This window comes from Micromesistius poutassou (genome assembly GCF_964030765.1).
Source record: "Micromesistius poutassou genome assembly, chromosome: 4".
Classification (NCBI taxonomy): domain Eukaryota; kingdom Metazoa; phylum Chordata; class Actinopteri; order Gadiformes; family Gadidae; genus Micromesistius; species Micromesistius poutassou.
The window spans coordinates 17,995,527-18,010,641 of record NC_140274.1 but is presented as its reverse complement, the minus strand read 5'-3'; the positions used below and the strand labels follow the sequence as shown (position 1 = coordinate 18,010,641).

The following is a 15,115-nucleotide window of genomic DNA, read 5'->3' as shown; positions in this document are numbered from 1 at the left end:
CTACATGCAGTTACGAGCAGCGAGGTCGCGGTGGATGAAGTTCTTGTTGCTGAGGTACTCCATCCCCCGCGCGATGTCGGTCATGAACTTCACCAGCATCTGGGAGGGAAGGTACTGCAGGACAGACACAGGAGGAGCAGATGATTACATGACCAAAACACCTTGATACACTCTGGACATACATGTTCTATGTATGAATAAGAATATAGAATTTTGTGTCATTTAACTAGATCAGCGAACGGAAGGGGAGGAAATATTCAACAAATCATTGTTGTGATTAATGATAAATCCTTAATTTTGGATAAGTCCAAATTTATTTAATTTGTCCCCCTGCACTTCCCTAACTGTACAGGAGGGGGCGATGTCATCCATGTCTTTCAGACATTTGTGTCCTGCCAGCCCGCTAACCTCAGTGAGGGTGTGTTTACCAAAAGTGCTCAATGGGAATTACTGTGTTCCTTGTTCCACATCTGAAAGCAGTGCAGTCTCCATTCCAAAGGGAGGGACGCAGCACCACGCTACTCGCTTGTGTGTTGTTTTGATTACGTCTGTATTTCTCAATCAATTCTGGCAACTGGGGACTTGTCACGTACGTACGGACCTCGCTGCCGTCACTTCCAAAAACGATGCCTTCATCTGTTATTAATCAAAGACAATAACACCAACCCCACTAAGCAGCTAAACCACAGAGCTCTCTCTCTATCTCTACCTCTCTCTCTCCCTCCCTCTCTCTCTCTCCCTCCCTCTATCTCTCTACCTCTCTTCTCTCTCATCCTCTACCTCTCCCTCTATGATTCCCATTCCTGACCTTGTAGATCACACCACAGCTGATACTGTGTCGTCAATATGAGCTCATGGATGATAATCTTTAAAAACATTACACACACTCCTAGAACATCTGGGCGTGTGTGGATTCAATCATTTCTGGCTGTGTGTGTGTGTGGGTGTGGTGTGGTGTGGTGTGGTGTGGTGTGTGTGTTTGTGTGTTTATGTGTAGATTCTATGCATGTGTGTTTGTATTTGTTTATATGTATACATGTGTGTTTCTCTACCCCCTTGTGTATATGTTTATGTGTGTTTCTCCATCCCATTGTGTGTATGGTGTGGTTGTATTGAGGCTGGTTAGGGTTGTGTGTTTCTCTATCCCATAGTGTGTATGGTGTGGTTGTATTGAGGCTGGTTAGGGTTGTGTGTTTCTCCATCCCTAAGTGTGTATGTATATGTGTGTTTCTCTATCCCATAGGGTGTATGGAGTGGTTGTATCGAGGCTGGTTAGGGTTGTGTGTTGGGACGGACCACAGGGGTGTCTCCCAGCCGTGAGTAGAGAAGGTAGCTGTGGAGGTCTCCATGCTTCATGTAGGGCAGGATGACCACCGGGGAGGGGTAGCCCTCACTCTCCACCGTCTGCAGACACACACCTGGAAGGAGAACACAGCGTCAACATCTCTCCAGAACAGATAAGTACCAGCACAAACAGTCACATCGTCATAGAGACCAGACCAGATAAGTAGAGACCAGACCTGAGTCATAGAGACCAGACCTGAGACATATGTTGCTTTTCCACCGACAGTATCAACTCGCCTCAACTCGACTCGGTTTGGTTCCAGGCACGTTGCGTTTCCATCTAAAAAAGTACCTCTTCAATGTGGGCGGGTCGTAGAAAAGAACCTCTCCACCATGGGCGGGTCGTCATTAGGTTTTAATCCCGGGAGACGCGATTCCCGGGAAATCTGAATTTGATCAAGACTATTTCCTGATTCCCAGGAAAGGTTATGATGGGAAATAAAATAAAATAAAAAGCGCAATGACTGCGCGTCTATTGTTGTCATACGGTAACGTTGATGGAGGCGAAACTCGAGCCCTGGAAAAGGAACGACACTAAAACTAAACAGTGAAACGCTGATCCTCGGGAGTGGGTCCGTGGACTCCAGCCACGCCGGACACGCACAACCACGCGCAGCCTAGCCCCGGGGAAAGGAGCGACACACACGGCGAAACACTGATCAGTGTCCCCCTCGGGAGCGGGTTCGTGGACTCCAACCACACCGGACACAACTTAACTTTGAGTGATTATTCCCATTTACCATTTCCCATTTATCAGTTGCCAGCAGCCTGTTTACGTCACACAAAAGTACCTACTCCGCTCGCTTGGAACCTCGACGGAGGTAGTACTAAAAAAAGTACCCGGTACTAGGTACCGGGTACTAGGTACCGGGTACTTTTTTTGCCAATGGAAACGCAAAAAAAGTAGGGCGAGTCGAGCTGGTACTGTCGGTGGAAAAGCGGCAATAGAGACCAGACCAGAGTCATATAGTCCAGACATGAGTCATAGAGACCAGACCAGAGTCATAGAGACCAGACCAGAGTCATATAGACCAGACCAGAGTCATATAGACCAGAGCAGAGTCATATAGTCCAGACCTGAGTCATAGAGACCAGACCAGAGTCATAGAGACCAGACCAGAGTCATATAGACCAGACCTGAGTCATAGAGACCAGAGCAGAGTCATATAGACCAGACCAGACCCGAGGCATAGATCCAGGTCCAGGACAGGCCCAAAGGTTGTGGTATTCTAGGTACAGACCTACAGTCGTAGTTCTCAGTGAGGACATAAGGTAGAAGTATTCTCTGTACAGACCTAAAAAATTTGTGGTACTTAGTACAGATCGAGAACACGTGGGGATTAGGATTGGAGGGACTTCAATCAGGTTGTGTTAATCCTCTCTCTCTCTCTCTCTCTCTCTCTCTCTCTCTCTCTCTCTCTCTCTCTCTTCTCTCTCTCTCTCTCTCTCTCTCTCTCTCTCTCTCTCTCTCTCTCATCTCTCTCTCTCTCTCTCTCTCTCTCTCTCTCTCTCTCTCTCTCTCTCTCTCTCTCTATATATATACATACATTCCTACACAATGCATATTATATAATGTATGTATATTACATTTTTATTTGTGGGGTTGAGAACAATCAAAGCACACATATGCACGTGTGTGTGTGTGTGTGTGTGTGTGTGTAGTCCTACCTAGCAGTCTCATGACGTTGGGGTGGTCAAACTCCTTCATGCAGGCGGCCTCACGCAGGAAGTCCTCCATCTCAGAGCGTGTGCAGATGGCGACTACAGAGGACAGGACACCAGTCAGTGATACTGATAGACAGTGTGACCGTACCCTCCTCTACTGTACCCTCCTCTACCGCAATGTATTCTGCTGCACCATATTCTACTGTACGATGCTGTTCCAGAGGTGAGGGAGGAGGAGGCATGAGAGAAGGAGATGAGGGTACAGGGGGAGGTGTTAGAAGGTGATGGTGGAGGTGAGGGAGGAGGAGGTGTGAGAAGCGAGGAGTATGAGGAGGAGTAAATCAGGTTGGTGGGTGGATTACAAGGGGATAACCCTGGCACCGGGACTCAGAGGTTTTGATCCTTCTCCCAGCAAAAGACAATAGATTCTAATTCTCTAATAAATGTCTTGTGATGATGATGGGCTCATGGGGGAAGTGTTTGCTCCCAGGGTGTGTCTCCAAGCTCCACTCACTCTTCATGGTCTTCACAGCGACCTTGAGGACCGACTCCTCCTGGGTCAGCAGCCCCTCCATCACCGAACCAAACTCTCCTGGGAACACAACACACACATGGTTCACAGGCTTCCTGTGCACCGCGGACACTGAACTAATGACCTCATCGATGTCTGTTTAAAGAAGACTGAGGAGTTGGACATCGGGGTTACAGAACACAGAGCCCCCACTCCGCTAGCTGGCTCTTATCGGGAGCCGCACCCTGGCGGAGGCTTGCAGAGATTAGAGGAACAAGGCCTTCTTCTTCTCTCTAGTCTTCTGATAAGACATGGATGCGCCTTGCAGCAGAAACCCAGACAGACACCTCTTTTAACCTCATTATTAGCAAATTGCTCAGCACCTCCGGAGACCTAACTGATACACGTTGACACAGTGTGACCCAACCTTGGGGTCAGGGCCCCACTTGGCAAATGTTGGTACGGTTTAAACAATTTGAGTGAAAGCAGAAGCACAAACATTGAAGAAGTTGGGGTCTCTAGAACTTTCCAATCTAAAAATGGGGTAACAAGCACCAAAAGGTTGGCACCCCGGCATTAACATGTTTAAGGAGTCCTGATTGGTTTCTGGCTCACCTTCCCCCAGAGTCTTTCCCAGGGTGAGTTTGTGACGGTCCACCATGACGTCTTGTAGCTTCTGCTTCAGGTCGTCGCTGATGCCCAGGCTGTTCACTGATTGGAGGACACAGAGAGAGAGAGAGAGACGGAATTAGGGACGAATACAGGATATTCAAGCGGTGGTTAAGGTATTGGCATGAAAGATTCTCAAAAGGTTCAGGGTTCGAATCGCACTATCTGCGGTCTAACTGTAGGCATCCTTTGAACAAGATGCCTTGAACAAGATTGTTTATATATGCATACCTAAAAACAAATTCAACGTCCAATAAAAATCCAGTTTTCAGTTTTTGTTGTATTTTTTGGAAGTTTTATAACTGTTGATTTTTTTTTTTTCTAATTGATAATCAGATTCCTCTCAAAGGCATGTAACCCTCTCATAGGATCCTCTGAAATCATGTGAAATATGTTTTTGAAAGAGTTTACGATGATGTAAGACACTTTGACACACACCAGACCTCCCCGAACACAGAGTAGCTCCTCACACATTGCTCGGCTGACGCAATATCACTCTACATGTAATCAATTACTTTAATCTGATAGGATGGGTTCTGGGGAAATGAGGCCAGGGGTATTAGGTTAGCTAACCCCAGCTCCAACAGGCCCAGCTGGCGTCTGCAGTTTGGTGCAATGGATACACAAGACTTTACTACATCACACCCCTTGTTTCCCTCCCAGCTGGGCCAGGGAGGATGTGACAAGGTGAAAGACAGGCTGGAACACATATGCAGCTGGACCATCAATCTGCCACGTGCTCAGGCAGTGCTGTGCTCCCACCACAGGGATGTTGCGAACTTGCAAAACATGTTAGCGTGACCGGCTATGACCAAACTCCAACTTCCTGGGGTCCAGCTTTGTTTTGGAGAAGTTGACAAACAACAGCAGGGAACCAGCTTGATTTCTCCAGCGGACGTTTTTCCTCCTACTCTGCCGTTTCCAAGAACATTAAAGGTTCTGTTGCTTGTTAAGAGAGGGAGCGGAAATTAACAGAAATTTGTACGATTTTTAGACTAAACAACCAGAAAACGTGCCCCGACTCTTTGCTCCCTCCTTCCGCCATTGAGAAGTGTTGCATATATGCACCTGTGATTGACAGGCAAGATTGAATTCCCAACCAATCAGGGGAAAACATAACTTGATGACAGTCAAATGAATGCTCTTAATTCCCCCCTACAGCACCATTAATCATAGTAATCTCTCCATCGCTTCTCTTCTCGCTGCTAACATAGTGGGGACCTCATCTCCATCCCCATTGTCACTGTGTCAAGTTGAGACTTGCTGGTCAGGTATGCACCATTATTTTGTATGCAACCCAGGGACAATGTCGTGACTTGAATGAGGGTCTGCTGCGTGTAATATGAACCCTCTCTGGGGTTTTAAGGGTATGATCTGTCAGGTAACCTAAAGCATCAATCTTAAGTTCTAAGCACACAATAAGAGTCATTTCCTTGACTCATTTCCTTGTCACATAAGAACACCATAATTGACCATCCTTTAACTCACGTCTTTTCTTTATTATATTGTTGCTTTATAGTTGTAGTGCAGTACACCATTAGGCGTACTGCAGGCAGGGGAAGTCGGACGATGGCTGACATTTAAGTAGTTGTTTTTATTTTATCGTTGAATCCTGTGCCAAGTCAGCTTGACGCTGTGCCAGCTAAATCATGTGCCAAACGAAGATACTGTAAAACCTCAAAACTCAAATCATGTTAGTCGTATTTGTAATGTGTTTAAAGCAGCGTTTCCACCGCACTCCTTCACACGGGACACACACTCGTTCCTGCTAAAACGATTTGCACTAAATCAAACCTCAAAATTGGCGTAGGCAGCAGATAAACTCTTCATTACATACTACGAGAAGCATGTCAGCTGACCCAGGCTGGACGAGTGTTTTTGCAGCTGTGGTTATGATGGTGGGGGGAGGGGGGGGGGGGATATCTGTTCTTCATGCTAGTTAGCCTCGGCTCGGAGCCGCTCAAGCACCTGAGAACATTAGTCCTGCCTCAAAGCTCTAAATCACCTCAGTTCAGCGTATCGTTACAGCAGAGAGACTTCCTGGGGCCTGCTGGCTGCAGGGACGAGACCCTACACCTGCGGTTTAAAGACTCATTCACACACTCAAGCCCAAAACACTGGGAGAGCAAATTTCAGATCAGACTTGTAAGTGCAACCCCAAAAAGATATAGAATCACATTGTTGAAAAACACAGGGAGTGCCAATGGAGCATATTTGTAAGCTTGCTTTGTATAGGACTTGTCTATTTTGGACATGGAAATGTTATTTTGCCTCTGTCCTGACACGGCCGTGTGCCTTGGGCTTGTAAGAGTTACAACACACCAGCAGTCGACATCTGTAGCGTAATGGAAATGGAACGTTTTTGTTTTTGTCTCCTTTTTTATCGGTTACCTAGGTGATTGTTTTGGCTGAGGCAAACCCCCTAAAGCTCTAGACATGATCTATTTTTTCAAACTGGATCCGTAACATGTGTGTAAACGAATGTAGACCAGAGTGATACCACGTGACATAATCGTGCCTAGCCGCCCAGAATAGCCAGAGAAGAGGTCAACCTGTCGCCCTTTGAACCTTTGGGTGGACTTTATAGCCTTTATATGGCTGACAGCACAGGTGAATCCTGTATTATGTGGTTACTCGTTAACAGTGGTGAATGAGGGAACAGTGAAGCGAGTCGGGACATTACTTTGCCCCGGGGCCAGGGGGTTTTGACACAGTAATTGCTGTAACTCTATTCAGACATGGAGCTTTTATAGTAGCCCATCTATGCCCTCCTGGTGTGTGTGGAGGGGGGGGGGGTTTGGGGCCTGCAGGGGAGATACAGGGAAGGGAAGCCAGGGTGGTTTGTGTGGATAGGAGCCTTATCAACCATTATCCAGTCATTTACACTTTTAGCGAAAGTTACTTACAGTGAACTTTGGATACCAGTCAATAAGGAGCAGTTACGGACAGGACAGCCTGCTCTATGATGCCTAAAAGTAGCCCATGGACATTGGGGTTTGAATCGAGAATCCTTTGACTGGGAGCCAAACACGCTAACCACTAAAGATAATGCTTATCTATCTAGGAGTGTGCACACACAGACAGACAGACAGACAGACAGACAGACAGACAGACAGACAGAGAGAGAAGGGGAGCCTCTGGCGTGTGCACAGATAGAGAACTTACATGTTGCTTCGGTGGTCCTGCGGCTGTACGTGCGCCGTGCACGGTACCTCACGACCATCTCCCCACTCTCCATCATAGGCTCAAAGGCCTCTCTGCAAGATCACGCCCACACACACACACACACACACACACACACACACACACACACACAAAGTTAAAGTTCAGAACTTCTTGAGATGGTAAGCGCAGCTGAAAGCATGGCTGATTCAACACCAGCCATGCAACACCAGCCATCGACATCGCTGAGGTGAAGCACATGTGTCCGCTACACTACAACACCCCTAATTCCCCAGAATGCACCCGGAGCCGACTCCAACACTGGGCCAACTGGGCCAAGAGGCAGTAAGTCCATGTCCAAGTCAGGGTTGGGTTGAGTCACATGTGGAGTCACATTTTCCTGCCGTCCCACTCCTGACTCTGGCAGTGTAGCGGTGGATCTGGGCTCACCCGAAGCGTGTCTCCTTGCGACGCAGCTTGGCCACGTAGACAGCCATGAGCACCGCCATGGCCACCGCGCCGGCAATCGCCATGACGACGTACCACCAGTGCCAGGAAAAGGCCGGCGGTGAGGACAGGCCTGAGGTAGAGTGATGTAGAGAGAGACAGAGACGGAGAGAGAGAGATGGTCGGTCAGTCAAATAGTTAACCAATCAGTTAATTATTTTGAATCATCCTCATTGAGTCAACATTGACCTCTGCTAATTGAATATAGTTGATATATATTCAATATACTTGACTGTATAACTGTATAACTGGGAAAGCTGAATTGGGGGAACTTCTCCTTTCACTGAAATGTATAAGCATAACTAACAGGAAATGAAACAGTGTAAACATGGAATATGGGAACAGTGGTTTTGGACATTGACTTCCCGTATTTACATATAATTCTTCCTAATTGAGTTTAGATTTAAACCAGCATACAGCCTTATCACTAGAAGGCTGACTTAAGGTTGAGTGTTAAGCTTTGACGACCGTCTATAATGAAACAATCTCCTCCTCGCGGAACCAAGTGGATGAAAGAGAATTGAGCTGGTTCCAGTTCTGATGGTCAGGACATAGGAATGGCGGTGTGGTTTAGTGTTTACTGCAGTGTGTGGATCCTGAAATCTGCATCCATCCATCTATCTATCCTCCCCCTCTCTCCTTCATCTCTGCCTCCCTTTCTTTCCTTTCTCTTTTCGCTGTCTTTGTGTTCTTGGCCGGCGTTTGAATCGTCTGCCTGGCTCCATTAGACTAAACAAACAGAACAAACGACATCCTCGCTTTGCGAGGATGTCGCAAGCTGTAAATATTTATGACGCGTCTCCCCCATTCACTCACACACACACACGCACACACACACACGCACACACACACACACAGACACTATTTCACATTCTGTGGTCCTAGTCTTCTTCTTTTTCCTTCTTCCTTCCTGTTTTTGGGGGCTTTCACAGTCCATGTTGTGCTGAAGACAGACTATGAACCTCAGAGAGTCGTATGAGGTCATCATTGCTGCCATCGAGCCACCCCACTCAAATCCCCAAAAGTCCCGCTTTTATTGTGAAGGAGTTCATTTAAATGCTTTTTAGTATAGAACTTAAACAAATCCCTTGAACTGTATTTTCTACCTTGCGCTTCCTTAAAGATTAGGTTTAATATATTTTTAATATATTCCCACGTTTGTTTAATCGCTTTTTGTTGCACACTGTTCACATTTGACCAAGCTACATAAACGTTTACTGCCGTATTGTTTCAGCAAAGTGGTGCAGTGTTTGTGGCTGATTGTGGGAACACAGAACCATCGTCGTTACTCACCTCGGGATCGCTGCTCCTCCATTTCTGCCAGGGAAGAAAAACCAGAGCTTGTGTCAATATTTTCCCTTTGATTTTGAACGGAAATAAGGTTATTATACGGTTATTTTCGCTTCAACCACAGCCATAGCCATTCCGATGCAGAGGATAGACCTCAAAATGCTATATAGCAGAAGCGGTTTAGATTATTATGGCCAACTGTCTTTGCTTGGTGACGCAGAATCTAAGATTAACTTATTCCAGAGGAATGCTGGCTAAAAAATGTTGTTTTCTGATGATGCGTGATAGAGCATTGTACTTTCCCCCCCAATACAATAGAGGTAATTACGAACCACGGCCTTGTGGGCCGTTTTTCTTTGGGAATATTCAGGAATATAGGGAGTGTCTCACCGGAGGTCACCAGGGTCAGAGTGCTTACGGGGGTCCACGGCCCCTGACCCGCCCCTGTGTAGGCACACACACGGAAGGTCACGTTGGATAGGGGCTTGGACAGGTTGAGTGACAGCTCTGCGTCCAATCCCGTGTCCACAACAGCCTGTGGTCAAAAGAGCAGGAGATGATTAACACTGAATAAGGCAGGGAGCCTGACACTAATTGAAGAACACAATCAATATTGGCAACATTTTAATTACCAAAAGAGTTGAACCAAAAGTGTGAATAGAAAGAATGCAAATCCTTGATTGGTTTTTCAATTTCAACTGTGTGTGTGTGTGTGTGTGTGTGTGTGTGTGTGTGTGTGTGTGTGTGTGTGTGTGTGTGTGTGTGTGTGTGTGTGCGTGCGTGCGTGCGTGCGTGCGTGCGTGCGTGCGTGCGTGCGTCTCACCTGCTCCATATTCGGTGTGCTGTACTCCACCATGTATCCCTGCAGATCTCCATTCAGTTTTCCAATGGGCTCATCCCATTGGACGAGAACCTCTGTGCCGTTCAGCGCCACACTGACGTTAACGGGTGCACTGTCTGGCACTGCACACAGAGAGGGAAACACGACGGACATGTTAGCATGGATTGAGGACAGGAGCAATATCTGGCAATGGACCGAGAGAGGGAAACAAAACACTTACATGCATTGCATTACATTAGACCTCAGTTTGCATGCAAAACACATGTTAAAAATACTACTGTTGACCATGCCAGATGCTTTTATCCAAGGAAAAGTTCAGAGAACTCCAAGACAGGTCATTAAGGAGCAGATAGTGGACGAGGCATCTCAAGAATGCCTACAGGTGGAGCTGCTGGGAAATGGGGGACACACCCTGTAACTTTCAGATGGTAGTCAAACACCCTGTCCACCACAGCACACTATCCTGCTGACCTGCGAGCATGTCAAAGTAATAACAGCGCATTTGCGTTGAGCCGTTTTGCAGACGCTTTTATGCTAAGCGATTTACAAGCGGGGCTGAGAACAATCAGAGCATACGATCACAAGTGGAGCAGCGACCAAAAGGACTTTAAGAAACTAAAAATAAATCTTCTATTATTAATACTTCAAGGCGTAGGGGTTAGGGTGAGGGATGGACAGACATGATGGAGTACAACCATGGGGGAGGAGGGGTACTGTCTTGAGGGGCCGTGGGGGCTATAGGGCCTGGGGCCCACTAGGGTGAGGGTAAGCCGGGGCGGGTGTTGTTTTGACAGGCTCGTGGCCTCCAGGGCGTGGATGTCTCCAGCAGCTGGAGGAGCCCGGATGTGGGAGAATGTGGAGAATGTGAGCATCTTCAGGCCAGACCAGAGGCCGAGGAACCTAGCCCAGCCTGGACTACATAGGAGTCCGGCCAGCCTCTCCCTTGAGGCGAAGGAGACACGGCGGAGGGATGGGTAGCCTGTCTTGTCCTTCTCTCACGCTTTCTTTAGGTCGCCTTATTATGTCACTTATTGTATTTGTGTCTTGCATTGCGCCTCTTTCTTTAGTTTTGTCTGTCCAGCATTCATTGTCTTCCTGACTTCCTTGCTTCCTGTGCGCCCGGTCAGTTGTCCTTTATTCTGTCCCCTGTTTTCTTTGTTACTTACTTTCCTTTCTTTCTTATGGGTCATTCCTTATTATTTACTTATTTCTTTCTGTTTTCTTTTATTCTCTATCACTTACTGTCTTAGTTTCTTTATCCCCTTTTCTTTCTTTTGTTCCTTTATTCTCTGTCCCTCCTGCTCTTTCTTTCTCTCCCTTGACTTTCTCACCCTTTGAACTAGAGTGATAGAAAGTCTGCTGGCAGCAGAAAAGTCCAGTGGAGAGACAAAAAGCCGCCAAATTATACACTACAAATAGATTCAGGAATGTGTGTGTGTGTGTGTGTGTTTATGTTGGTGTTTATGCATCATGTGTGTCTGTGTCTTTGTGTTTGTGTATGTCTGTGATTTTGCCAAAGTGCTTATCTGTATGTATTGATGTATGTGAGTGTATTGAAGTGTGTGTATGTTTGTGGTTTCTTTATGTGTGTGTGTGTGTGTGTGTGTGCGTGCGTGTGTGTATGTACTGCTGTGTGTGTGTGTGTGTGTGTTTGTGTACAGCTGTGTGTGTGTGTGTGTGTATGTGTAAAGATATTCTAAAGACATAATTGTTGCAAATCTAAAGCTGCAACAATCTCTCTCTCTCTATCTCTCCCTCTCTCTCTCTTTCTGGTCTCTGCCCTCCCCCTCAGCTCAAAAAAAAAATCAAATTACAAAACACTAGAGTTACTAGACACACACACACACACACACACACACACACACACACAGTGGGTTTGGTGGAGAATGGTCTTATGGATGATGCTATCATGAGCAGAATTGGGGCTTGAGTACTTCCACATGTGGAGGCTGTTCCCATCGCCAGCGGCAACCAACCAACCCCTGGACCCACTCCCTCCGCCCAACGGTATAAGGGGAGTGAGATTTAAATCCAACGCAGCGGCAGGCAAACACATTCACACACACACACACACACACACACACACACCTCCCTCTAAGTCCCTCTATTCATTCCTCGTTTACTACCTGTCATCCTCTTTCTCTCTCTCCCCTCTCTCTCTCTCTTTCCCCCCTCTTTCTCTTTCCCCCCCTCCCCTATCTCCCTCTTTCCCCCCTCTCTCTCTTTCCCCCTCTCTCTCTCTTTCCCCCCACTCTCTCTTTCCCCCCTCTCTCTTTCCCCCCCCCTCTCTCTCTCTCTTTCCCCCCTATCTCTCTTCTTATTCTGTTCATTTCTCCTGTTCTGTTTTTCATTCCAGCATGATTTCATCCCTCGTTCGTCTCCAGTTTTTCTTGTTGGCTTCGCTCGCTCTCTTGTCCTCTGTGGTAACGTTGCTCTCCTTTCTCCCAAGAAACCCCCCAAACGGAGCACTGAATTCAAAAGAGAGATTTGTTTACATATGATGTAAAAAATTTGAACATAAAAAAAAGGAAAGAGTGTTCTGACTTCAGCGTAGTTCCCCTCCCTTCTTCCCTTTTACTCCACATCTTGAGACTCTGTGTTGTTAAAAGGCTCTGAATGTTTTCTTGGCCGTTTCTTTGTTCTGAACCAAAAACAAAAGAAAAACACCAACACATGCTTCCTGCTGGTTCATCACAACCGGGCTCCAAACCAACCGCCTTCAGACCCAGTTTGTCTTCAGAAGGAGACGCTGACTGCAACAGGGGATGGAGACTACTGCTTCTATATTATCGATTAATGATTATAGACGCTTCTTATTTCACAGCTGAACTTAAACTTCTTTTTTTTGTTACGTATATTCTTTTTTTTTTTTTACATTGCTACTACACTTTAACATGTATATAGATATGACCTGTATATCTTTGGCTTCGTTTTTAGTTCACCATTTTCTACTACTGGACAACTGCATTTGTTCTTCTGGGATTTAAAAAGGTTGAAGTTGAGTTCAAATTGGTTCTCACCTGACAAACAAAGGAAGCCTCAAACGGCTACTCAACTATTACAAGGAAAGTTGTACACACAGTTGTACAAGAGAGGGGTCTGGCAATTCTCAAAAACAAAAGTTCAGCAGTTCGACGCTGATATACTGTATATGCTACATGTTATTCACAATTTTCTTCAATGCACTATCCCGCCTCCTTTCACTGTCCTATCCACTAAACCCATAAATACATATCTATAAAAACCCTGCTTGTCATGTGGAAATGATACAGTCGGCAGTCGCTCTCCCAGCGACTAATACATCTTCCCCGGTGTGTCTGTGAGGACAAGTTGAGCACAGAGAAGGAAAGGTTTCATGATGGATCCAGAAGATGACTCATCTCTCTAGATCTACTCGGGTTTTCATAAATAAATGCAACAATGCAAACACAACAAAGACGACCCGGGGTTTTCCCAGGTCAGATATCTGCTTCCCAGAACATTAATGTCCTTATCCCCGGAGGAGCAAAACAACTTCATATTTGAACGTATGCAATGTTTACATAACCATAACTTCTATTAATAAAGAGCATTCTGTGAGAAACTGTTTTGTTTATACAATGGGGCTTTTATCTGTGTGTGTGTGTGTGTGTATGTGTATGTGTATGTGTATGTGTGTGTATGTGTGTGTGTGTGTGTATGTGTATGTGTATGTGTGTGTGTGAAGCCGCCCTGCTGTGACTCACTTCCACCGTTCTAAACCCTGTTGAGACTGAATGGTCGCTTTAGTGACACCGCATAATTAATATATAGTTTTAGATATATTTAGGTAATAAGTTAGTTTGGTCTAGCACACACACACACACACACACACACACACAGACACACACACACACAGTCTTGGTACTGATATCTGAGGGTCCCACCAAAGGGGGGAGAGAGGGAGGGTGCAGGCTTTGGGAAAACAGCAGAAATTGTATTTTCTCCCCCCTCTCCCCCAGTGCCTCGCTGTGAGGCACTGAACCCCCCCGGGTTCAGTACGATGGAACATGGAAGCAGAGGTCACGCAGGGTCACAGAGGTTAAAAATGGATCTGACAGCAGGCCCTCGAAGACACGTACAGAGAGAGAGAGATCAGAGAGAAAGAGAAAGAGAGCAAGAGATACAGACAGACAGACAGACAGACAGAGAGAGAGAGAGAGACAGACACAGAAAGAGAGAGAGAGACAGACAGACAGACAGACAGACAGAGAGAGGAGATGCAGGAAATACATTCCTCAGGGGAAGACAGGAGGATTTGGGAAAATGTTAACAGCCTTGGTGCAGAGAGGGAATGGGTAGAGACGAGAGACAAGGAAATGGGTGGGCACAAACAATTAGGGCAAAGAAAGAGTGAGAGGAGAAGTAAAATTGATCTTGACAAGGGCTCACACTTGTTTCGATGGGAACTGATGTGAAATACACATGTCCTGCTCTCTGTAAGAAGTCGTAGTGTATATGAAGAACTGTGATTCACGAGGTCCTCGGGTGAACGAGCGCTACTGAGGAGACCGAAAGAGAGGATTGATGAATGTCTATGAATCCCTCTGGAAGATTCTCTCCACACAGAGCGGAGAGAGGAGGAAAATAGGAACAATTGAGCCTCCCGTACTCAATCTGTCTCTCTAGCTTACTTACTCACTCTGTCTTGTTCTCTCTCTCTCTCTCTCTCTCTCTCTCTCTCTCTCTCTCTCTCTCTCTCTCTCTCTCTCTCTCTCTCTCTCTCTCTCTCTCTCTCTCTCTCTCTCTCTCTCTCTCTCTCTCTCTCTCTCTCTCTCTCTCTCTCTCTCTCTCTCTCTCTCTCTCTCTCTCCCCAAGTTCCACATGCGTGCACACACACACACACACGCTTAGTTCCCTTTTCCACAATATATCCCTCCTACAATGTCTGTCTCTCCTAGTTCCCACTTTCTCTCTATCAACCCCCCCTCTCACCAAAGAGACAAAATGTACATAAACAAAGCATAATACACATTCCTCAGAAATGAAACAAGGAGTGAGTGGTTATTTTGCAGAATGAAGAACAGAAACAGTGCCTGAGCAGGAAGAGTGTAGCCATGAAGCTCCGCTCTCCCATCTCTATCGCAGTGTTGTCGTCCACAAGAGAA

General features: G+C 46.4%; 1 protein-coding gene across 1 annotated transcript in view; it reads right to left on the bottom strand.

Moving 5' to 3' along the window:
* The window catches only part of axl (AXL receptor tyrosine kinase), a 31,166-nt gene that overhangs the window by 2,398 nt on the left and 13,653 nt on the right, over nt 1-15,115 (bottom strand). Inside the window, exons 8-17 of the mRNA XM_084467485.1 lie at nt 9,972-10,111; nt 9,539-9,683; nt 9,152-9,175; nt 7,802-7,931; nt 7,355-7,446; nt 4,136-4,231; nt 3,524-3,601; nt 3,013-3,105; nt 1,297-1,418; nt 5-114 (exon numbers count right to left, since the gene is read on the bottom strand). Coding sequence (XP_084323611.1) covers nt 5-114; nt 1,297-1,418; nt 3,013-3,105; nt 3,524-3,601; nt 4,136-4,231; nt 7,355-7,446; nt 7,802-7,931; nt 9,152-9,175; nt 9,539-9,683; nt 9,972-10,111 — 1,030 coding nt within the window. The remainder of the gene's footprint in view (nt 1-4; nt 115-1,296; nt 1,419-3,012; nt 3,106-3,523; nt 3,602-4,135; nt 4,232-7,354; nt 7,447-7,801; nt 7,932-9,151; nt 9,176-9,538; nt 9,684-9,971; nt 10,112-15,115) is intronic.